Raw genomic sequence first — 25,050 nt, forward strand, 5'->3', positions numbered from 1 at the left:
GGACTGCCCTCTAAATTACAAAGTTGGGAATATGACATTTATCTACAGTCAACTATTTAAAACTTGTCTCCTACCATTGTTCAAAAAAACCCCTGTAACTAATATGCCACAAATGCCAGCTACACTGGTGTGTTGAGCGCTACCTGGAGAAAGTGGGACACCCCTTGAGTAATAATTAAAAACAAATAAAGAACACAAGATATTTCTGAAGGCAGAAGTTACAGAAAACAATATGAAATGTAAATTATTTTACTGCTGCTTTTTTCCATCTTTGCATAACTCTACCTTCCCTCATGCTATTTAACCTTCATTCAACATCCTTAAGTGGAGTGCTAAAAACACCAAACTGATCTGAATCCCACCTTTAAACTGGAATTGGAATTATGCAGAGTAGCGCTGAACGTTCACCTACCACTCTTACAGAAAAGCTTTCCCACTACGTCATTAACCGCTTCACAAGCCAGTGTTGTATTCCATACAACAAAACACGTATGAGGCAAGACAGAAAAACCCCAAAGACACATGATCTCCACACCACACTAAAGGAGAATCACACATTCAGGATTTCCATCCTCAATTTCACGCATCAGAATACAAGGGTTTCTCAACAATAACGCACACTGGTTAATTGTTCCCACTTCACACCACCTTACACCAACACTGTAGGATCCCAGAGGCACTGTGTCCCCTGCACTAGGGAGCACATCCCTCCTATCACTTCAGAACAGGCTTTTATGGCACATTCAACCCCTCCGCCACGACGAGCAGTGGAAACAGTGAAAACAGACTTGCTCTCTCACATGCAATAAACACTTACAAATGCAAGACAAAATTTACTGTCAACAAGAGACAAGGTCACAAACTAGTTTGTCTTTATTTGTAAGAAACTTAAAACCCCTGTTCTCTTGTACAGGTAGAAAGAACAAAGTAAGAACACCTGTATTCTAACATTCTCATTTCTGTCTCCTCTTATGAAAACGTGCCTTTTATTACATTTAAATTTGCTCAATTCAGAAGCGTGTTCAGCTGTTAGGAGTGTTAGATATGCACTGCTTCTTTCGCATTAAGAAGTAAGGTAGCTTTTAACTCACGTCACGTATAGCAATTGTCACTGTACTGAGTCAGAAAGAAAAGAATTGCAGTCAAACACCCCGCAGCACCTCGGGAAGGGCGAACACTTTACTAGCACTGAACAGTACAAACAGAGACAGAAGGGAAAGTGAACTATGCCTGAGATATCACATATACTCCAATTAGATATTAAAAGTTCCTACATTTTACAACAATTAAGCACAGGACAGAAGTGACATACCAAAACCTAATGACGCTGGCATATCTGGAGCCAACCGTTTAAAACATGTCATGAGATTCATTGACGATTCATGATTTTGCAAACCAGGTAGAGTTTTGCAGGGTCAGTTCGTGGGTGAAAGGCAGTTAAACAAAATCCACAATTAGCACTGAGTTACTCAAACAATTCACTGAACGTTACTCTGATTTTTTTTTTAATCAACTGGCATGACATTCCTAGGTGCAACGTGTGCTGAAACACATATTTTCCAAAGACTGTCATTGTTAGCTTTTGTCATCTTTAGACATAAACACACAGTTCCTGTCTCCCCAAACTTGTTCTTGATTTCCAAGGTGAACAATGCTTTTCACTCATTTACCTGGACTATACAACACGGTATTCCCATTTACAGCTGAAACAGCTGCCATCTATCACCCACCTCAGCAAGGACTTCATCAGTAGCTCGCTCCCTCATACGCACACAGGAGCATACTTAAAGCACTGTGGTTTAAATTGCCTTTCAAATAGTGTTTGCTTTCTAAGCAACTTGTTAAACTAAGCAAAACTCTCTTGTGAGTTCAGAGATTACGCCCCCATTTTTAGGTATTTCATCATATAACCAGTCTGGAAAGTAAGTGACATCCTGTCAATTAAAATACCCTGAAATTTTTCCTCAGTTAAAACAAACAGCTCCACAATCTGGCCCTACAGAAGAGCAGATCTGCCAGCAAATACTCTTTTCAAAAATTCCTTTTTTAAACTAGATGCTGCTGCAAACAATCTAGAAAGCGGGTTTTACCTTCTCATTCAAGCATTAAAAGCCTGTCTGAACACAAAACCAAAAGGGAGACAAAAAATGCATTGTCCCTTTTGCTTTCCACCACCCTGCTGTCTGCCCGTCAGCAAGGGGCAGGCTGCCTGCCCGTCAGCCAACATGCAGGTAAGCTACACGTGAGTTCTCAAAAAAACCTACATCATCTTCCTCTGCAAAGATGGTCTGGCAGTGCATTAAATGTCTGTTAAATAACATCTCTCAATAGCCAAGTTACACTTTGCTTTATTTCACGTTCTTAGCTTTGCTTCTACCTCCTTGGACCACCCTAAGGGTTTCTTCTCCATTATGTTCTTCAAATACTTGCAGATAATCATATCTCCCACTTAGACATCATTTAGCCAAGTTTCATGCATTTCTTTTCATCTCTCCCTCATAAATCAATCCTTTCAGCCTCTCCAGCATTCTTACTGCTCTTCCCTGAATTTCTTCCAAACTGCTGACATCTTTCAGCAACAGAAGAACTTCCAACTGCATGCTGTACTCTAGATGTGGTTTTTGTACTGTAAAGAAAGATATTAAGCCTTTTCAAGAAATATTAATGCTCCAAGTCTGGAATAAATCTAAATCAGAGATCTTTCAATTTTTTTTTCCAGAATGGATAGTAATTATCCCTATTTCACAGAGCAGAGAGAAGTATCCGACTTATTGCTGCACACGAGCAGTGCCAGAATAAGAAACAGATCTGTGTTCTGCCATTCCCAACTGCAAGGTCTGCCAAGTTTCAGCCCACAGATGACGTAAGAGAACATTTCCAGGCTGTGATCTATAGGCAAACACAAGCCATTTCCAAGTGACTACAGTACAACACTCGGGGAGCCCAACACTTGCTCGCATAAGCAGGCACCGGTACCGGAGACTGTTGGCACTAGTGGGACCCTGTAACACCCTACAACGTGCCGTGGACTGCTATTACCTTAAGTAATCAGGACACAAGCCTCTGATACATCTACCTGATTTGTATTGCTATGCAGGGGTTTGTTTCTAAACCCTTCAGCTATTGTCAGTTTAACTACCCCAACAAGCTATTCAATTCTGGAGGTTGAGACTGGTTTTAAATACAAGAGGACTGACTGATTGCCAGGCTGAGGCAGTTTTCAACTTGCACATTTCCCTCACTCTCACTTCCCGATACATTCATGAAAGAGTCACAGGAAAATGACTCCAAAGAAGTGAAAAAGAGCTCTTCATGAAAGAAATCTGTAAGAGAGTATATGAGAGGAGGCAAGGCTAAAGAACGGGGGGAAGGGAGAGAAGAGTCTGATCAGCTAAATTTAATAAAAAAACCCCATCAAAACTCCACAAACAGGATGCAGACACATTAAAAAGGCAACACTGACCTAACAAAGGAATGTGAACTGCAGTTGACTTAAACAGCATCACAGCAATAGCCCACCCCCTACACACAAATCTCGGCAACTCTTAAAGACACAGGTTTTAGGCCCTTCCAAATTCTTTGGTTCTTTCTCTTGCTAGCCATTGTTTGATACTCTTAGCTTGAGCTCATTTAGCTTAGTGCTGCCTCTTTTCAGACAAAAGTACCCAAGTTTGTCCCAGCCTAAAGCAAAGCAAAGTACGTTCTATTATTCTGCCTCCCTTAGAGAGGTATTAAATTCTAGCATTCTGCTACACGTTCACCTTGTTGAAAGAACAAACCATAAAGGGTCCTCTGTTTCCACGTCTGCTGTTAAACATCAGAAGAGTATAACCAAGATTAGATGATGAACACCTTGGTGAAAGGTATCATTTCTTCCCAGTGACACAACATGGAGAGCAAAAAGCAGCTTTCTAAATCTATGTATGATTTTCTTAATGTGACTGCTGGTTCGCAATCATAGTTCCTGCTCATACCCACAATGGTGACAAAGACTCCTTATGAGGCTTCTCCCCATCCCAGGAGGAATGATTTCCTCCATCCAAAACGTGGAAATGAAAGCGTAAATACCATCCTCCAGTTGTTCTCTTTGACGGTATTCTTTGCCTCTGGGAGAGAAAAGCTACTACAAACACTACATTTTTAAGCAAGGTATCGTCTTGACTTTCAGCTTGAACCCTTTTCAGCATTAAGGTCATTTACACACCTTTTCACCATGTCCCTTAAGGCACCTTGCATATATCGAGTGCAACTTTTCTTTAAAAACGCACCGTGCTTGTTAATCAGGCTCTCAGATGTACTTGTAAAGTCCAGCATTTGGTGACAAAACTGGAATTGCAGCTAGCATAGAACACTGGACCTTTTTTAGACTAGTCAGAAATTCTTATCTTGTGATGAGAAGAAAAAAGGAAATTTGCCAAGGGTCAAAATTAGTGCAGTGGCATCAAGTCTTCAGTAGAAAACAGTCTTTCTTCAGCAAGGGATAAGGAAGCTTCAGTTTTTTCTGTAGGTCAATCGCTACATGAGCATTTGCTGTCATAGAACATCACGATTCCTTTTCCCCATGTGAGCAACAGGAATAATCTCACTCATCTCCCTAAAGAGGGTGGAGGATTAACTAGTGACAAATGGGCTGAAGACACTACAGGAATACAAAAGTACTCCCAGTATCGTTAAAATCTTATCCCACAATCTGAGTTAAATGCAGCACCTATTACTGCCTTTTGAAAAGGCTCAGAACAACCTTCCTACCTTAGAAGAAGGCAAAAAAACCCCCAGTAATGACACTTATAAACTCTAGTACCCATCATTCCCCATGCTCATAAATCCTGGCTGTAATTCACCAAGGATGAAAAATACAGTTGTATATAATATAAAAGCAGGAGACACAAGCAATAAAAACACTCTCGAGATCTCCAAAAACTCATTTATCAAGCAGTTTTGGCTTGAAGGCAAGTTAGGCAATACCATGCAGAACAGAGCCAATTTAAGAAACCCGCACCCACTATACTGTATTTACAGTAGCTACAGGTAAAAACGAGTGCGGGTTTGCTTTCCTTTATTTGTTCAGACGGGCGCTGGTACAAATCACGTGGATACTATGAGAGAGAGTTTTCTACAAACCGTTCTGGGCAGAGCACGATTTCGGTGTTACTGACACTTAACAGAAATCATTCTGGGATGTGAGTTTGTTGACACAGGGGATGTGTCTCCGGGCCATTCAGTCTCACTAGGAGTCACAGCCATTGTCTCTTAATTAGAAGAGGTACAATCCACCGTCAGTGGTCCATCCAACTGGGTATGAGCTGATTTCAAAACTTCAGAAGACCACTGGTAACATTCAGACTTGCAGCATGGAAAAATCCTCTACACTTGACACAGATTAGTATTTGTTAGCTGATAAGCACCTACCTGGAATTCGGATTTTAAATTTGCCACTTTGTCCAAAACCACCATCTATTATTCCATCTTCTCCTGTAGATAGTTTGACTTTTAGACCTACAAAAATCTGGATGTTTGTTTCCTTTTTAAACAGCGAACGACCAATCACACTGTAATCATCCATCACCTGCAAAAGAAATAGGACTTCATGAGTCTACAATCTAAAGTGACAAGAAAAATTATACCTATGAGAAACACTAAGTTCAGTGACTTCTACCACCCCACCCTTGGAAAACCATTTACCCCAAATGAACAAAACGCTAGATGAGTCACCTAAACTGCTGAATTTAAGAAAATTTGCCTCCTTTAGGCATAGAAGACTTCGTGAATTAATATATTTCTGCTTTCACCTTCTTTCTTATAATATAGGAAGAACAAACCCGCAACAGAATGTGCTGTAAAGACCAGTTAATTAAAATTGCTTCTGCTTTGAAACCTTTCTATGAAAGTCACTTAAGTACCTATGCTCACACAGTTTATTCCATTACTTATCCTCCAGCTAAGCACATTATCACCTACATAAACATTCTCTGTCACTTAGCTCCAGACCTGCACTCCAATGGCTACATTTCCAAAGAAATGACAGAATTACCCAGCGCTTCTAAACAGAGCCCTTTAAATATTCACCTTTATGTACACATTGATTTGGTAAACTGAAAACCTTATGACCATTGTATCCAATTTTAATTTCAAGGTTTGTAACCCAGTGGGAAGAACCATTCCAAGTTGAATTCTTAATTAAGCTATCAGGAACAAGAGGCAGCAAGGTTGGTGGGTAAGGCAAGATAAACAACCCTCCCTTAGGCATTGCAAAGTATAAGGTGCAGTCAAGTGAGCCTAATCCTGTAGGTGTGAATATCCTCGTACACCTAATGCCTGGAGTTACTCTACCTCACAGCTGCGGCAAGAACAGTTATTTGCTTATTAGAGGAAATGAGGGGATATTACTTAAATATTAAGGTTTTTTTATTTTGTGGCAAAAGTTGCAGCTCTTCTTCTTATCTTAGAAGTAATTTTTAGGCAAACCTAAGGGATTCGAAAACCAAAGTGACTTAGAACAGTGAATTATAACCAGTTTTGAACATCTCCCTCTACTCAGTTTCAATGAAGACTCGAAGCATTGCTGGTTTATTAAGCTGCGCTCCTTCCCTGACGCTTCCTCCATGAACAGTAGCACAAATACTGACTCAAATCCCTAGCGTTTATTTTTGTGACATGCATATGCCTCTATTTGAATGCCAGTCTCAGTACGGCACTAAATCTAGCATCAGAAATTTTTATTTGATTTTATTTTAAATGGGGTTTACTTGCTCAGCTACAAAGAGCCTTGAAAGGGCTGTGCAATACTAGGGAGCACCGGCAGGACCTCACCCTGTGCCAGACCACAGGCAGGATGAGAAACCTCTACGGCCCTTCTTCCTTCTCTCACACGGAGAAGGCAACAGCACTAGCAGCCCTGCTCTCGGGTGGGCAGAGGCTAAGCTGTAGGCAGAAGCTTTCAGATGTCTTGACACCATTCACTACCTGAACACCCAACTTCTCAATCTTTTCCCAAAACACCACGTTCCTTGTTGGGTTTTTTGCTTTGTTTAGGTTTTGGATTTTGTGTCTCTGTCCTCAGCCCCTCAACAAGCACTACTTCAAAACAGCTTGTGAACCATTAATGGTAGTATCTCTGCTTGGCAATCTCTGGCTTAAATTTAAAACCAAATAATGTCTTTTACTAGAGCCACTGATAATAGTGGGGGTGGGGGATAAGTTTCCAAGCATGCTCATCTTTCTGCAGGTCTGAAATACAAGACTAGCAGAAAAAGACGCTACTAATTCCAATCTGAAGCAGCACTTACACTCTCAAAACCTTCTTGGTTTTTCTAGTTACATTAGCTGGTGAAATAAAAATATTACTTTTCTATAAATCTTTCATTCCTAAAACCAGAATTTAGAAACTGAACATCCCTCTCTCCTGCCAGTGGCTATGTGTGTCTTACCCCTGTGTCTGAAATGCAGATGGTCTCTGAGACTCCAGTGGGGATCTTCCACACATCTATAATTTTCATAGTTATACCCTCAAAATGGCACAGGAAGTCAACTTTAAAGACAACATAAACATCTTTTATTCTTCCAAGAGCACTTCAAAGTTATCCTTAACTTCATTAAAAATGGAATTACAGGGCGAGCAACCATACTAGGCTAGCATGGTTCGGTTTAGAGACTCCCTGGCCAGGCTGTCAGGAAAAAAAAAAATCAGAATTATTTCTGCGAACAAGTGTCACAGGCATTGTGTACCTTTGAGTAAACTGATAACCTACAACCCATGACAACAGCACCAGAAGTCTATCACTGTTTTGGTATGTCATACTCATTTAACACCTTCTCATTTTAGAAGGTCTCACATTTTGTAAAGCAAACGTGCTTTTTAGGCTTTTGCTCTTGCACACTGTAGCTTCGGCCACACTGTTCCTTTCACTTCAAGGGTCAACTTGTTAAAAAAAAAAATCCCTCCTTCAGCTGATCGGGATGTTCTGTCCTGTTATTCCTTGGGCATCACTAGAGGTCATTAGAAAAACAACTGCTTTAGCGGTGCGGAGGTAAGAAGTGACCAGCGACTTGCCTGAGTGGCTGTTTGGAGTAAAACCTTTATGACCTGAAGCCTCAAACTCACACACTCAATACTAGAGATCGAATCCTGTGTTGTCCGTCCCCCCAGTTAGCATATCACCAATTTACCCCTGAAGACGACTAAAGAGAACGCCTGACGTACCAAGAACTACGATAATTGATGAGTCTCTGCAGTAAAATAAATGGGTGAAGGAGCCGTAAGAGCTGCATAGGAAACCTCATTTTCTCAACTTTAAGACCATGTTTGAAGAGTTACAGAAAAATTTTTGTTTTAGTCTTGTTTTGTAAAAAGGCACAGAATGCATGGTGCTCTCTCCAACTGAAACACAACACTTCCAATTACTTTACCAGCAATTTACCTCCAATCGCTGGATTTCAAGTTAATCCCCTTTGAGTTCTCAGAACGTCTACAATGACGATCACTTTGCCTATTAGCTGAACAGCCTTTTGGGAGATCTTTCTGCTTTTCTCTCAAACACTTTTTTTTGTTGTTATAAAATATTATTAACTTAAAAAGCCAAATGCCGCAAAGACAGTAAGGGATACGCAGTCTGCTCTGAAGCAGCAGCAAGGGGCCTAGCAGCGAGGGCAGACTAATTTTATTAACTTCAGGGAAACTTCAAAAAGCTTTAGGGCTTTAATGCCAGACAGAGACGACCCCAAAAGTCAGTTTAAGTACTGCATAAACAAAGGATTAGGGCAAGAAAAAGCTGAAGGCTCCTTGCACTTCTTGTTTATATTGTCATATGACCTGGGAGGAGTGGGAGAGGGCTGCCTCTCTGACTTTAATCCCCCATGGTGTACAGTGGCGTTTCAGTTCACTGACCTACATTACGATAATATTTTTTTAAATTTATGGGCAGAGGTGCAGCATCAAACTCACTTAAGGACTTTTAAAAAAAAAAAGGGGGGCAGAGGGGAGAAATACCCAGAAGAGAAAAATTTTCTGACTAGTATAGTCTCCCCCTCTCACTTAGGTTAGATCAGCAGCTTAGAAAGAGATTTCAAGTTCAAAGGGAACGTCTCTGTTACTCTTGTTTTATGGCTTAGACCAGAGGACACAAGAGCACTGAGTTTATGAAATATCCCTTCCCACTCGGCTTTTGTGCTTGCAGGAAAAAAGTAAACAGCACTTTATAACCATAGGTGAAGTATGTGCATCTCTGGCACACAACACTTCTGCTAATACCAAGATGTTCACATAAATAAATTAGCCACCTCACACTCCCCTTCTAAGCATTACTTACACTGCCATATATCATTTGCAAAAACACAGTTAATGTGTTGGCATTCAGCGCAAACCATAGTATAATTTCAAGGAAAACTCTGCAATTTCCCTTTGAGCAGCGATAGCAAGTTACACTGTCCAGCCTGTTAAACCACCCGCGTTAACTCAGAAATTACTGTCATCTGAACACCCCCTCAGTCAATCACACATTTGGAGAGCAAATAACTCCATGTCTTAACATATCTGTAGGGATCAGAAATTACTGTCATCTGAACACCCCCTCAGTCAATCACACATTTGGAGAGCAAATAACTCCATGTCTTAACATATCTGTGGGGAAAAAAAAAAAAAGAGGGTCAGAGCAGAAACACAGGAGAAAACATAGCAGTGCCAGAGTAAGATGGGGAGTAAGAAAAGGTTTGAGACAGAGACAGTAAAAGCACTAAATACGAAATAGTAGAAAGAGGCACAGAGAGAAAAGAATAACCTTTTCTGATTTAACCTAAAATCACAGTTTCAATTAGAAATTATTTTTTAAAAAAATAAAGGATTATTCTCAAACTGATAAACAGCCCACTGAAACCCAAGCAGAAAACAACAGGAGGCAGAAAAGAACAAAAAGAACCTATGACTAACACTGAAAATACGAAGTATTTTTATTACTTTTTTGTACTTTAGGAAAAGTACACTTGAGACATCTTCATCATGATCAGTGACAGCTCATTCATTTCTAGAAAACAGTTTCAAGCAGCATTTTGGAGTCTGCAAATTCCTGGTTTTTTTGAAACATGGCTTCATGCATCGAGAAAGTGATGGTGCATGAGGCCACAAAAAGGGTAAAGCAGAAAGAACTGAGAGAATTTCACTGCCAGCTGAGTTTGCAGCTCTTTTGTTCTATAGACTGTTCCAGCTTACAGTTTGTTACTGAGAACTACGTGAACGACTTGGTACAAAGGAAAAACAATCTGGGGAGCCACACCACTTTCTCAATAGCTTGTATCAACATCAGAGCACTAAAGCTTTTCTTTCCGCAATGCCCTCTAGCACTAGAAGCTTCCAGTTGCGAGCTGGGCTCCACACACCTTCTTCCTCACCATTCTCCAAGCAAATAAACTAAATTTCTGCCTTTGAACATCCATCCAGAAGGAAGGAACAGAGATTAAAAGTTCATCTCCTTCAGTACTTCATGTCTCATTACTGCTGTTTCAACAGAGCAAGAAGCCATCACACAGACAACTCTGCGCACCCACTAACTTTGGTTTTCAGATCTTTGCCCCACTGCTTTTCAGCCTAGGTTTCTTCTATCCAAGAGCCATCTTCCCTTCCCTGACCTCCTCCTTCCTCAGCAAAGGGACAACTGCATTTGGGAATAGCTAACAAGCAGCAGAGCAGTGGAAAAGGAATCTCAAGAATGGAGTCAGGAGAATAAGAACTGCATAACAAGAATGGTTCTGATTTTGAAAGCTCTATACCAACTGATGTTCTCTAGGCACGCACAGGGTACAAACAAGGCACTAACTCCATCATGCACCTTTATAGTACAAGCTTCCTGCACCTCTATTCAAAGTTCAGAAGGGCCGAATCCTAAAAAAGCACAGGAACTAAGTCCCTTACGCACACTAGTTAAGAACACACCGATTATACCGAGTGAGAAACAACCGGTTGATGTTGTGATTTTTAATCATCTTTACAGCAATCTATGTTGTGTTCCCTTTATGAAAGAACAATATCAACAAAGAAGGAAAAGGGGATCTACAGACTGTTACTACATACTACACTGTTCAGGACACCCGACTCCGGACCAGCCAACCCTGGCTTGCAATGCTACTAAGATTAAAATCCCTACACTGTACTATCCAAGCCCAAACTAAGAAAGAATTTGTTCTGTAGAGCAGAAGAGCTGCAGATGCAGAAGTCTTGACCCGGCCTTGTAAGAAGGCTGCAGAGAGGGCTGCCAAGCTGAAAAGGGCTCCACCCACGCTGGGGTTCTGAGCTGCCAGGAGCACTCTGGTGGGATCCCCCTGACTTAAGTGCTAGAGTGTTCTTCGCTATTTTTAAGTATGTTAACTGTGATGATCTCGGGTTCTGAGATCTTACACATCCAAAAGGAAACATCAGCAAGACTAGGCAAGTTTCATTCGGAACAGTGCACAGATCCGGCACATGCAGTAGGTCAAGAGTAGTGACAGTAAGTTAATTTGTTTAACGAAACTGCCCACAAATAGCTTGGGGAGGACAGAGAGGAACAAAACCAACCGCTTACAAAACCCTCACTGGAAGTTAAGCAGGGAACAAGGGCAGGTCTGCAAAGAGGTACCTGAAGCAACTGATGCAGAGGGAGAAGAGAGCTGACTTTCAACTCAAACTGGCATCCCCTTCTGAAGACACCACATGGACATACAAACATCTCCTCCTCTGATGATCTCTATCTCCAGCACGTGGGTCCTCTGCCCAAAGCCCAACAATCCACCATCTCTCTCGGACGATTGCCATTTGGTTAACGAGCTTTGTGGTATTAAGCAATAGAAGCCTCTGCTACACAGCTGAGCATCTGTAACTCAAATCCTAGTGAAGATGGACAGTAGAGGTCTACAGTTCAGTACTACATAGGTTTAGTTTTACTTTACCCTTCTTCTTTAAAAATGCCTAGGAAATTACATTTATATAAAACCTAAGTTATTTAAGTTGCAGAATTGGACACTTAAGAAGTTAAGAAATGCCAGATGTCCATACAGCCTTACTCCTGTCCCTCTTTGATATGCCCCATGATATAGTCTTTACATGACCACATCCAAAAAACTTTCACAGGAACCCCGCCTTATTAAGCGCACAGGGTAGAGACACAGGGGAACAGAATTAATGTTGCATAGGCAACTGTAAATCTGGTATTTCCTAACTTTCAAGTGCTTGATTTTGCAACCTAAGTAACATTCTTAATTTATTTTTGTATCCAATAAATAAAATGGTGTAGTGGTTGCCTTGCTGACAAACCTATTCCCCCACAGGTGACTCTTACACAACCTCAGAAAAATCAAGACCAGCTGTCCATACACTTGTAAGACCCCAAAGCATGTCTGCATTTTAAATTTAATAATATAAATAATAACCATAGGTGTTACTCAAACCTTGCAAAATTCTACTACCCAGTCACGTGGAGCAAGCCGTTCTTTTGTTGGTGAGTGAAGAAAACCCCAATCTTTTCATATGAGTAGGCAAGCAGATTCTGTGACTTAGCTGGTTCACTTTCATGACAAATTTATTCCACTGTGTTAACCCGTATGCTGCGTCAGTCAGTACACATGACTATTCTTTTCTCAGTACTGTTTAACAAAAACGCTATTTCTGTTCCATGAACACACAGTCCCTCCCTTCCCCCTTTCCCCACTAAGCTTCTCAAACCCTTTTACTCAGAAACAAGAGCCAATAAATAAATGCATCTTTTATATTCCTATTTTACAGTGCAGTTTAACTAGTGAATGTGCTGTGCACTTTTATTCACCTGATTGCCTTCATCTCTGTATTATTACTGTATTTAGCATTCCATCAGCAGCCAAGCAGAACCAAACAAACTCATGTTCAGACTTCAAAGCAGGGAAAATATTAATTGTGGCGTCTGCGTGCTTACAGTAGATGGAGTGACATCCACCACTTCTCCCAGCTAGAGTCACAGAAGGTTCTGCAGACAGCCCAGGTCACTGCCTGTGCCTGCGGGCAGCACTCACTCAGTTTTCACTGTACTGTTTGGCCTCATTATTTACTTTGTGCTCATATCAGTCAGCACACCGTATCAGTCACCCAGAAAGTGTCATCGCCCGGCTGATGCAGCGTTTTACTTGCCATCCTGCTGGAACTACAGTGCTACTATAAGAAAATAGCAGATGAAACATTAGCCCTAGTAAGCCAGTGAAACATCCTTTATCTAGAGATAAGTCAGATGGAAGAATCTGAGCAGGTAAAATTTACTTCTTTCTTAGGAGCACTGCAACCACGCAACAGAAAATTCAAGGGACAATAATTCTGTGGCAAGTATTTGGAATACAGTGCATAGGCACAACTCCGTGAAACCAATTCTGGTATTACTGATAAGATATCTGCAAAGGATTCAGGGAAAAAAGTATCAGTGCTGCTGCACCTGACCCACTGCTCAGAAATCTTGCCTGACGAGCATACTCTGGCACTCCCATATTAACTTACTGCCTCCTCAAGCAAATGTAACCTCCTGAGGTGTCTGGTCTCATCCCTGAAAGTGAACCACACTGAATTCTCCTACTGACTCAGTAGCAAGTTCATTTTTGACTCCTTCATACCCTCCTTTGACAGTCCGGGTAAGCGCGTGGCTGAGCTACTGTATATAAACTTGATGCATACTCTGTAAACCAAGTGTTGGTGTTTTCACTCATAAAAGCCATAAGGAATTAAAAGACCACGTAACACCGATGCTCATTAAAAATGCCATTTTCACAACTACTGCTGTGCAAAATGTCTAGCTCCCTAAATGGCAGTCCAGGTCATTGCTGGTCATCTACAAATTTCAATGCTATTTTTGCAAACTTCCTGCAGTTGCTTACTAGTACTCATCTCCAGGATCTCTCACCTTTCTTCTGAAAGACCAGAAAGATCTGGTAAGTGATGGTGACAAAGATCTGCCTTTTGACCACTCAGGTAATGCCTTTGCTCTGACACAGCTCTTGTTATCTTACTGTAAGAAGAGGAAAAAAACCCAACACTTTTAAAAGATACTGAAAGATAAGCCTTTTCTCTTCCATTCACGCTCCAGAAGAGATGCTCTGATAAAAATCTTGATCACTTACCCTGCTTTCATATCTTGCTCCTGCAACAATACTTTTCTCCTTGGGGACACTTAGATCATGCTAATATTCAAACCACTATAACATGTTGCTATTAAGCAATAAGCGATTCTTCCATCCTCCAGGAATTAAGCGTGCTCTCTATGTGATGGCCACAGTCCCCAGGGAACAAATGCGATAAGAAAGCTCACTACCCAGCAACCCACAAAACTTGAACAGAGGGGCTATGAATAAAACTGGGACATTCCACGACTGTGAGACGTGAAAGGAAACTGCTGAAGAAACAAGTGCAATGTGATCATCATCAAATAAGTAAAGCTTAAGAGCAAGCCAAACAATGAGGAAAACCATGTTTAAAACTTTGAAATACACAGAGAGTATTGATTCTTCTTGATGTCAGAGGGACACAGAGAAAGCATCTTTAGGAAGGACATACCCATTGTCACAGGAGAACATTTTGCTATGCTTAAAATGGGAAACAATCACAGCTGAGACGCGTGTCTTTTTCACTACACAAGTTTGAAAGTGCAGAAGATGCAGCTTGCACTACACAAGCAAGGCAGAGAGTTTTCTTTCTCCTTTTGTTTCTGTCACAGCGCTACTGATTTACGAGCATCTTCGACAACAGGACCCTATGGCAACTATCCCAAGATAAATCCTGCTTGTGCAAAAACTTTCAGAACAGAATATCCGAGTCATGCAGGAAAGCACGATGCACTTCTATGGTTCAGCTGAACCTCTCTGCACTCAACCTGTATATGCCCATGGAAACCGAAGAGCAAACAACGTGACAAATTCAAGGGATTTATCCCAGGAACTGTCTGCTTCATGAGTCAGACGGGAATTAACCTGCAATGCTGTAGAGAGGTAAAATTCAGAGAGGAAGATTTCAGAGACGGCATTAGGATTAATACAAGTCTCTGTCCACAGAACTGCAAAGGGCAGCCTGTCTCCAGAAGCACAAGGCCAAGACAGCGGTTGCTGTTTATCTTCATAATTTACTTGTCTCACTCCAGGGGCTGCTGACCTGCTAGCTCGCACTCAGAGACACCACCGTACGCCGAGTCAGACAGACAGGCTTTCTTCACAGCACCTTATTTGGCCCTTTTCCTTCAAGAATCCCACATCACACTCCTTAGAGCAGCACCGGAGTTCACAATATCACTCTCAGCCTCGCTTTTACCTTTTTATCAGCACGAGCCTAGCTCTTTTTCCTATCACAAGCACATTTGTCAGGCAGCCAAGGTTTTGCAAAAATGAAGTGTCCGAAGGCGACAGTCTAACTCCATATAACCAAGCCAGAAAGATGCTCTTAAACTTCCTTCCACTGAACTCCTCCCCTCTCCCAAGTCCTCTCTCCAAGACAAAACTGGACTATTATTTCACATAATTTTAAAATCACCGAGTTAAGCAAATACAATCTTTTGCCAGCACCCCCTTAGTTCTGAGGGAATGGCAGATTTTGATTTTCCTTAAAACTAAGCCCTAAAGACTTACTCTAACCCCAAAACAAGCCTGGTCTAAAGCAGAACGGGAGTATTCACACACTTCTACAACACTTCAAAAACATCAGATAAAAATCGTAACTGCACTTTGACTCCTGCAACTTTTTCACAAGTGGGATGCAATCGCAGCATGGTTAGAAGCAAGTCTCTTGCACCATGCAGCAGGTCAGACAACATTAACTTAACCAAAAAGGCAGATGATAAATGGTTAATGCCAAATTTCTCAGTTACTACAGTAATATGTACCTTAATTTTTTTTTTAAGTAATACCAGCAAATAAGCAAGAATGTGAAAAAAGAGGCTCAGGGAAATGCTGCAGACAGGTAAATTCAAAGATTTTGGTGAACAACAATAGTCAGGCTTTCATTCTTTCACTCCCAGTGCTCCACCCAGTCTTAGCATTAAAGGCAAAATAGCAAAAGGAAACAGTGAGCAGTACAAGCAGCAGTGAAAGGGTACTTGAATTTTTGTAGAACATTTACCATTACTTGTGCAGATGAGAAAACAGGAAGCTTAAGGGTGAATTTTCACTAAAACGTACAAATTCAAGACCATTTGCTAGTTTAAGTGTGATTTTTTTTTTTACTTTTTAAAAATATGGTTTTTACCCCACCATGGATTTGATTTCTACGTGAAATAGCAAGTGTCACACTTGCTCTTAGCCAAAAAAAAAATCCTTTAAAAGTAAATGTTCTTTTATTAAAAAAATTAACCTTAAAATCCAGGAGGGTACTGTGCACAAGAGGAAACTACCACGATGCCAAAACTTAATGAATTTACAGTTCTTACTATTCCATCAGTGCTCTGAAATTAATCAGAACAAGAACAAAAAGCCAAGCTGTAAATGCCTGATTTCTCCTGGGTAAACTGGTAGTTAAACTGCAGGGAATTATTTTAATTGTAGTAGCAAGCGGGGGGGCTTGGGAGAGCCCACATCAGATTAGCAGGAACACTTTACAAATGGGCGCTGTGAATTCCACTACAGCCCAGTTGTGGGAGTGTGTCTCCACTGCGTGCCGAACCCGGGAAGGCAGGCGTTACGTGCCCCTGCCTCCCTCTCTCCCAGCCTTTCAGGAAGCTATGAAGCTCATTTTCCCCAGCAGTATTCTCTGGAGGAAAAGTTCACTTCTCGTGAAGGTAACATGTATTTTTTAATTATTATTATTTTTTATGCCTCCCCAGGGAAGGCAAGGAGGGGGGAGCTTCCTTGCTCAACAGAGAAAGAAATTTTCCTGTATCAGTGCCAAGAATAGACACCCTAAAAACAGCGATCCTAATCTCCAGCCATCCATCAGCAGCAGGGTGGGACTAGGTGATTCAGATTTTCTATTAGCTAGTGACTTTGTGTGCTAAAATAAGTCATTGTACCACCCAATTGTTCCCGCTGCTCCCTGCTCGGCAAAGCACAGTAGCAGCCTCAGCTAGCGCTGGAAGCACTTCCCCAGCAGGCCCTTTGTAACTGGCACACTCCTCCTCCCACCAACTCTCCCAAGTCCCTGCCTGCCCCCCTGACTTTACACCACCACGTTTCTGAGGACATTTGCTCCACCATCCTTCTGTCACACGTCAGGGAAAATGCTAACTCCGAGTATCGGCAGTACCGCAGGAGGCAGAATCCCAGAACAACCAAACCTGCAGACAGCTGATTCTATGACATGCAATAATCCACATTCATTGGCTATTTTCTGGATCACAAAATAAAACATGCATAATTTGAATAACACTATTCCATTATTGAGACAGTAAAATCAATAGAGTATGTAAACTGGCAAGAATTTGAAAATAGCACTAAACAAAACCAAGTACTTTGTTAACCCTGTCAGACAAGTTGCGCTCACACACTCATACTCCGCAAGTTTTCTACTCCCACAGACTATTGCCATGCACTGGGAGCAAAAATACAGACTCTGAGCCCAGCTCATTTCGGTTAAACAAAACACAAGCAGCATGTGGCTCCAAGAGTCAAACGTCATTCACGCCCCTGCAGCCAGAGAGAAACAAGAGGAGTTGGTAAGCCAGGTCTCCTGGATTTTAGTAGCACGGGCCATGCACGAGTGAGTTAATTTTTAGCAAAGATAAAGAGAAGTGTTTCATGCTTTCAGATAGCTCTAGAGCATCAGAAGAATTGGTATCCAGACACACATTTGATGTTAAGCTTCTCTGCAGCTTACAGGAGAGACACTTGGACCCATTGTTCTAGGTCAACACCACAGTCAGCCAAAGAGAAAGGTAGCCGGCCACTTCAAAGAAAGGAAACCACACACTGCCACTACAGTTTTGATGAGCAACTGCCGATTTTGGGTGTCCTATGTGCCCCATACTAATACTGACAAAATTTTCAGAAAGCTACAGATAACCTCCTAACTACTTTCCTTCCTAGTAACAAAATTGGCTAAAACAACAAGGCAGAAAACTCAGAGAAGAGGCGGAAATACCAATTGCCCTTTGATCAATTCACGTAGTGAGGCATTTAAAAAAGAACCTCACCCATTTCAAAATAATGCCCTGACAGGGACCTTGGTCTATATAACTAAATTAGTAAAGCAAACAAACAAAGTATTCCAGAAGTCTGCATTATAAATGGCAAACGTGCTAAGGTCTGCTAAGTGTTCAGTCTCCTACAGTCAAGTAAGGAAAGATATTGTGCAATAGGTAACAGGGCTTCACAGAATTTTGAGAAGACTTAAAAACACTAAACGTTGTTCACACAATCTAGTTTCAGATTAGGAAAATAAAAACTTGTAATTCTTTACCCAACAGTTCATAAAATACCTACTACACTAACACATCAAGTAAACATTTGCTGATGTTTAGATTAACTGTGCTCATTTAGGGGTAAGCAATTAAATTATTATTTATATATTGCACATCTCCACCTAAACCATTCATCGTGAAAAACTCCACTATGGGACGTATAAACAAACAGTTCTGCACAGATTACTGAAAGGTAACCACCACCAGGACTGAACTCAGGACAGCGCTGTAATAACACCAGCCACTATAGACAGTGTTTCTATCCACACTGAAGGGACAGTAAAAAAAAAAATCCCAATTAACTGGCACTGTAGATGCTAACTCCACCAGAAAGCGGAGTGGGTCACATACATACACCATAGCAGATTAATACCTGTACAACACGGAAATAACATGGATTAACCAAAGCTCCAAGTTCTCCACATCACAAGTTTGATCCCAAATGCAGCATGCTACAGCTCTGTGAGGCACCTTGCAGGAGATTCTTTTTACCTACTACACTGAAGGTTAATAACTGAGGTTCTTGTTTAATAAAATGTGAAAATGCATTAAAAAATAAAGTCTTCTTTGTGTTATTTAATGCTACTTTGTTTTACACTGCCTTTACTTTTTGGTGTACTGCAGAATAACTGTAACACATCAATGGAAAGCTGGAAGTTTTGTCAACTGAGAAGAGAACAGATGAGCCACTTGAAGGTACACAAAGCAAGTTTGCAGGAAGAACAGAGCAGCTACACATCAAAAGGATCGGTGAAAAACCAGCATCAAATTACTCAACACTCCACTGAACTGAGTAAACTAGTCACCAGCAGTAGTTTGACGATCTGCAAGCAGACAAGTGGTAATACACTAGGTACACAAACATTAAACGTGTATAAAGAATCTGGAACATAACAGTGAAAACTATGTAGCCCATCAATACAGGTACTTACACAGAACAAATATTTCCCCTTCCCGCACAGAGCATTAAGGAGACAGCTTACCCTTTCCACTTGTCCTTCTTTGTGCTTCAGCTTGTAGACTTTCAGCCTTGGCAGGAAAGTCTCGGTGTAGTTCTTGTCTTCCATCCCTTGGAGCAGCACCCCATGGAATGCCAACCTGCAGGTATTTGCGTGAATATCTGTATCCAGCTTGGAGCCGATCACGAGGCACAGTTTAGGACAAGTGACTGGTTTTTCAAACTCTAGCAAAGCCCACTGTTGTCTTGGGAGCTGGACTCCTCCTGCCTGGTCATTCTCTTTGTTCTCTTCTGAAGAGCTGGAGTCCCTGGACAAGTATTCCTCTTGATAAAGATAATCTTTTTCAAAATCAAAAACATTTTCTTGAATTTCTGCATTAAAGTCAGCAGGGGCTGGACTGAAAAACATCACTCTTCCCATAACTGTTTCATGGCCAACTGTGATATGGAACTTGGCCTTGGTCTGAAGAGCTCCTCGAAAATACTGAATTTTCTTCAGGGAAATTATGGCAGCATGGATGGTGTGAAGTGATTCTGGGGTGCAAATTAGGCCTCGTTCTAGCAGTTTGGGATCAAACTGGGTTACACAGATACCTACTCTGTCACCCTGCATAGCGTAAGTCACAGGAGTATGGAACATTTGCATGGACTTGACTTTCTTTGTCACCTATTGATGAAAGAACAAGAAAAAAGAAATAGTAATTAAATACACACAAATGCATCACAAGCACAAAGTCACTTATCAGACCCTGCTCTCTCGTAAGAGGACTGACCTTCTGGAAGAGTCCACAAATCAAAGCAGAAAGCAAACAGACCAAGAACACAACCTGGAATTCAGAATTTGAGCCTCCTCAGCTTATTCTATTTCTGTTCGTGAGACTGTAAGATTATCGTTGCCATGATTACGTTGGGGTTTGCACACTCTGTGCTGTCTGCAAATCGACAGATGTACCCACACCATGGCATAGCTTACTGCACGGACTCCCCCTAACCACCAGCACCATCAGAAGTGTAGCCCTCCAATGCCCATCCGTGTACCTGACTGTTTCCCCACCCCATCTGTGAAAATTGTTTCACACACTTCTTTGACTTTGTTGAACTCAATTGCAAAATGTTCAGAACAAAACCCCTTTCCTTACGATGTATCTGTACAAGCACAATGAACTCTCCTAAACCATCACTGCAAAATCATTAGTAACAAAAAAAAACCCCCTATCTCCTAGTCTAGGACAGTCATTAAAAAAAAATAGCCCTCAAAGCTTTCTTACAAAGATTTGAGTGTTCATAAATATATGGTTAGTGGTGTTGTCACTCAGATGGGGGGTTCCATGCGTTAGGATTATCATAGGAAAAGTGCAGTGTTGGCCACCACTTAAAATTACCACTTACCATCACTTAACTTTATTTAGCTCTTTCCAGATGCTATAGAAGTTTGACCTCAGTGAGCTCGCTATTGCTTTACTTATTTCAAGGAATTCAAGAAGCGAATAAGGAAATAAGGTTTTAAAGATCAGTCTAGGATCAGTTTGATCAGACTAAACCAGTTTAATTTAACAAAGCTTCATTTTGACTTTTCAGTTCTACAAACCATCCTTTAATAAGATTTTCCGCACACACCCACCTTAGTTTGCATATAACCAAATGTTTTTTCTGATAATATGTTTATGTTGTCACCTGTTACATTCATACTGATGCTGGATGCTTGGATAGGTAACCACTCTGCTTCAAGTCCCCACATTAGATAAAATTTCAGTTTTAAAAGCTATTTTTATCTCCTAAATATTTTGACAAGTATTTTAAGTACTTGGACAAGAGTCCTTAGTAGAGAAGTTATATGCAACATATTTCTGAAGTGCTGAAACTTCAAAATTCAGATCCAAGAACTGACTGCTCCATGGGAAAGCTCCGTTGCAGAGTTAATCGCTTTAGTACGTCTTTATCAATATGCAATAGATTATACGGTGAGTGGGTACAGAACAACTACATTGCTCAAATGGATCTCACATCTCAGTGTAACTTTTTCCCCCACCCTTTTCTTAGTTCCAATTCTACAGCTATCCAAATGGTTCACATCAAATGCTACTGGGCAATTCTCAGCATTCAAGCCATTAGTATCTGTCTTACTCAGCTGGAATTGTTCTCAAATCAATCTCCATCCACTCCATGCCCTTTACTAGCCCATCTTCTAATCCTGGCCCACCTCATTTACATTTTAATTTCTGAAAGAAAGAAAAATACACAGGCACTGATTAAGAAAATCGCAAACCAAAGGACTGGACTAAGCAGATCTGGGCCTTGTGCTCAGTACATCACACAGCTTCAAGCACAGCATTTAGGTCAGACGACTCGGGATAGGTGGAAACAAAACTCCGGTTTTTGTCTTTTCCTTTTCTACAAAGCCTGCTGCCCGACATGAAGGACATAGTACTTGCCTTCAGATGGATCTTTGCACGCCTCCTCCCAACATCATCAAACTATGCAAAACTAAGAGAAGACTGCAGAAAATAAAGGACGAATATCTCAGAGGCGAACAAGTTGCAGAAACTTAGGTCAAAATAGAGGAGTAGATGAAAAGTCTATTGGCTGAACTAAAACCTTCAGTAATTGGATTATAAAGAGCTCGCCAAAGTCAGCAAAAAAAAAAAAAAATGGTCACAGGCAATAAATGGAAAGCTGATTTAAAAAAAATACTAGTTACCAGCTGCATGGTTCCTGGAAAACAACAGAAATCCTGTATTCCTCTTGAAATAGTAATTATAACAATGGACACAAGTTTCACCACAACAAACAGTGTTCGGGTTCCCTGGATCTCTGGCTGCTAAACAAAACAAACGCCCTTTTCCAGGTAATAAATTATCGTCACAACATTCTTCAAATCAAATGGCACATCGGTGCCTGTGAATTCTTAGGGAATCCACAGAACATTATGAGAAAAGAAACCAATAGGTGTATTCATGTAAGAGACACAAAGCCTGGCCCAAAATAGCTGCTCACAGAAGGCTGTGATCACCCAGACCTTTAAGAATCACCTGATCTCTTTGTAGCTGGGTCTGGCTTTCAGACAGGTCTGCTTGTCCCCAGACACACGAAGGGAAACATACTGCATTACTCAACCTACTGAAAACCAGCACTTCATGCTGACCTATCCAGGACCTTGCAGATGATTTAATCAGCCCAACCACGTTTGGTCTATACGTAAGCAGTTTTTCCCATTACCTTCATGGTGTCTATACTACACCAGTATCTACAGTTCCCACAGACATACCAGAGGACAGAAGAAAAATAAATGGGAAGAACCTGTTCAAGCCCATTCCTTTTTTCCTTACACATTCTCAGTACCAGAATCAACTGTGAAAGTATTATACAGCACAGTATCTTAACTGACCATAAACTCTGTCCAAGAGCATAACACACGTAGGAATTAGAATCTGTCCAGAACAACTGGAGTGCACTTAGGTGACGAGGAGGAGCGGATTAGATCGCACAATGAATGAGTTGGAATTGCATCTCCTCTGAAAGGTCAGACATGGAACCATCAGAGAAGTGAATCAGTCAGTTGATCCGCACCCACTGGATCAAATAACAGGAGCCAGAGCAGCTTTAAATCACTAACTTCCTGTTTTCTGAGCAGATCATGAACATCAGTACAGTATTTCATTCCATTTCACTCTGACCCTTACAGAGACATTTGTCTGTAGCTTAAAATACTCCAAATGTAGGGTTTTTCTTCAAGAGACTGAACTACATAACCAGAAATCATCTTTGTTTTGCCTGGCATTTAAAATACAAACCTGGAAGCACTGAAAAGGATGAAACTGGCCCTCAGTATTGGATTTGTTTCTCTTAAGTGCATTCAGTTTCCCTACGTAAGGGATCCCCAACACGCTGTAGCACAGTTCTAAAAAACTTTCATGTATTTGTTTCAGCTTTCAGCAATAGAAATTTCAAGTAGGAGTTGGGGCTGGATCACTCAGCCCACCCATATACCAACAGAATGACATTAATACTTCAAAGCATTCTCTCCTGAGCAATAGGAATTCATAACTCAGACCATAACTTTGGCATTTCGTTGCATTTATTCTGAGCACCCCATTTTTGTCCTCAAAGTGCTGCCTGTAAAACAACTTCTATCTCATCTTGTCCATGAAAAGAGTGCAAGGCTCATTTTAGCAATTCACTAAAGAGACATGTTTTACTCTTCTTTTGGGGAATAAAGCATTTAGAAAGTGAACAATACTGAGTGCAACTTTAAAGAGACACTTCATTGCACACAAAATGTAGGTAAACATAGAAAACTTGTTATAAACTTCATTAAGAAATTCACTCATGTTTTGTTTTCTAATAATGACACAAGGGAATTGATTATCTCCCATCATTTCAATCAAGAGCTGTATGTTAAAAATCTTACATCATTTGCAGAGGGGTTTGTTTCACTTCTAAAATCTTATTTGTATAATCAAATTAATGTTCCTAAAGCATTAGAGGTCCATAAAAAGGGTGAGAGGGAAGAAGTTTGTGTTCAAATGCAGATTAAAAAAATGCAAAACAGAAATTAAAAGCACCCAAACAGTTCAGCCCTTGAGAGAAACAAGTGTATTCAATAGAAGAGAACCCGTTATTCAAAGACCAAAGGAAGAGCCCGCTAAGATTTTCAAAGTGGTTTAGTACAGACTAATAGAAAACAGGATACAGAAAAAGTCCACTAATGACTTTTTCCCCTGATATGTCAGAGCTTCTTTTCCTTTATTTATCCAACTTCCATTAAGTTATCAACCACATGCCATTGCTCATAGCTTCTTTAGATAAGAACCTAGCCGTCCTGCTACCTCCCAATGCTGCGAGTGCATCCTTCTGATAGGAAAGATACAGCAACCATACTTCCCTGTAATACTGATGAGAAACTGCAAAGTGAAAATAATTAGTCTCAATAATCTATTAGAGAAAACACTGGTTATAAATGCTGTATTTATAAAAGGAGTATTATATATGCATTACAAAAAGAGAGCCCACTTCAAATGCAGTGGACTCCAACCAGTTTAAAATAAACATCTCATCTTGGAGCCTCTCTGCTAAAAGCTGCATCTTTAAACTTAATCAAAGAAGGAAGAGGGAGAGATAAATGAAGAAAGGACCATTCCAGCCCTGAGAAATGAATACACCAAGAGGAAGTCTGCCTAAAACAGCACCCAAACAAGAAAAAATACCCTGAGAGACATAAACTGACCACACATTGCAGCAAAGTGCCAAATACAAGAAACAAGACCTTAGTGTCATCCAGTAGAAGAGCCTGCTTACAGCTGAAGAGGAGCAGCCAACTCAGGCCCAGCTGCATGACCAAAACGCATCCCGTATCTGCTGCTCTGGAAAGCAAGGACCACTTTCTTCCCTGTTGCTCTACTACAAATTCAAACAGAGAGTAAGGTATCTCATCCTCCTGCTTCCAGTATCTTCCCTTCACGGTCAGAGAATATCAAGACAGTGTCAAAAAAATGCAGCCCACTTTCTGCAAGGCTACCACACTGTTTAATTTTCAGCCAACCTGTGTCTACGCACACATACTCTATAAAAAGCTCTAATTCAGACATAAGCCTGACCTGGCATGTAAGCAGGTCTTTTCATAAACTCTCTTCTAAACACAAAGAATACCAAATTATTTGCTTTATGACGGATTACCATTCACAAGCAAAGCTGTGTCTTAGATGAGTAAGCAGCAACGTGTTCAGCAAAAAAGGCAAAACA

The 25,050-nt window shown here is 40.9% G+C and overlaps 1 protein-coding gene across 1 annotated transcript in view; it reads right to left on the bottom strand.

Annotated features, from left to right (window-relative positions):
• The window catches only part of EEFSEC (eukaryotic elongation factor, selenocysteine-tRNA-specific), a gene marked incomplete at its 5' end in the record, with an annotated part of 87,764 nt that overhangs the window by 33,310 nt on the left and 29,404 nt on the right, over window positions 1–25,050 (bottom strand). Inside the window, 2 exons of the mRNA XM_010138770.1 lie at window positions 5,410–5,566; window positions 19,337–19,978. Coding sequence (XP_010137072.1) covers window positions 5,410–5,566; window positions 19,337–19,978 — 799 coding nt within the window. The remainder of the gene's footprint in view (window positions 1–5,409; window positions 5,567–19,336; window positions 19,979–25,050) is intronic.

The sequence above is a fragment of the Buceros rhinoceros genome, unplaced genomic scaffold (genome assembly GCF_000710305.1).
Source record: "Buceros rhinoceros silvestris isolate BGI_N320 unplaced genomic scaffold, ASM71030v1 scaffold2296, whole genome shotgun sequence".
NCBI classification, from domain to species: domain Eukaryota; kingdom Metazoa; phylum Chordata; class Aves; order Bucerotiformes; family Bucerotidae; genus Buceros; species Buceros rhinoceros.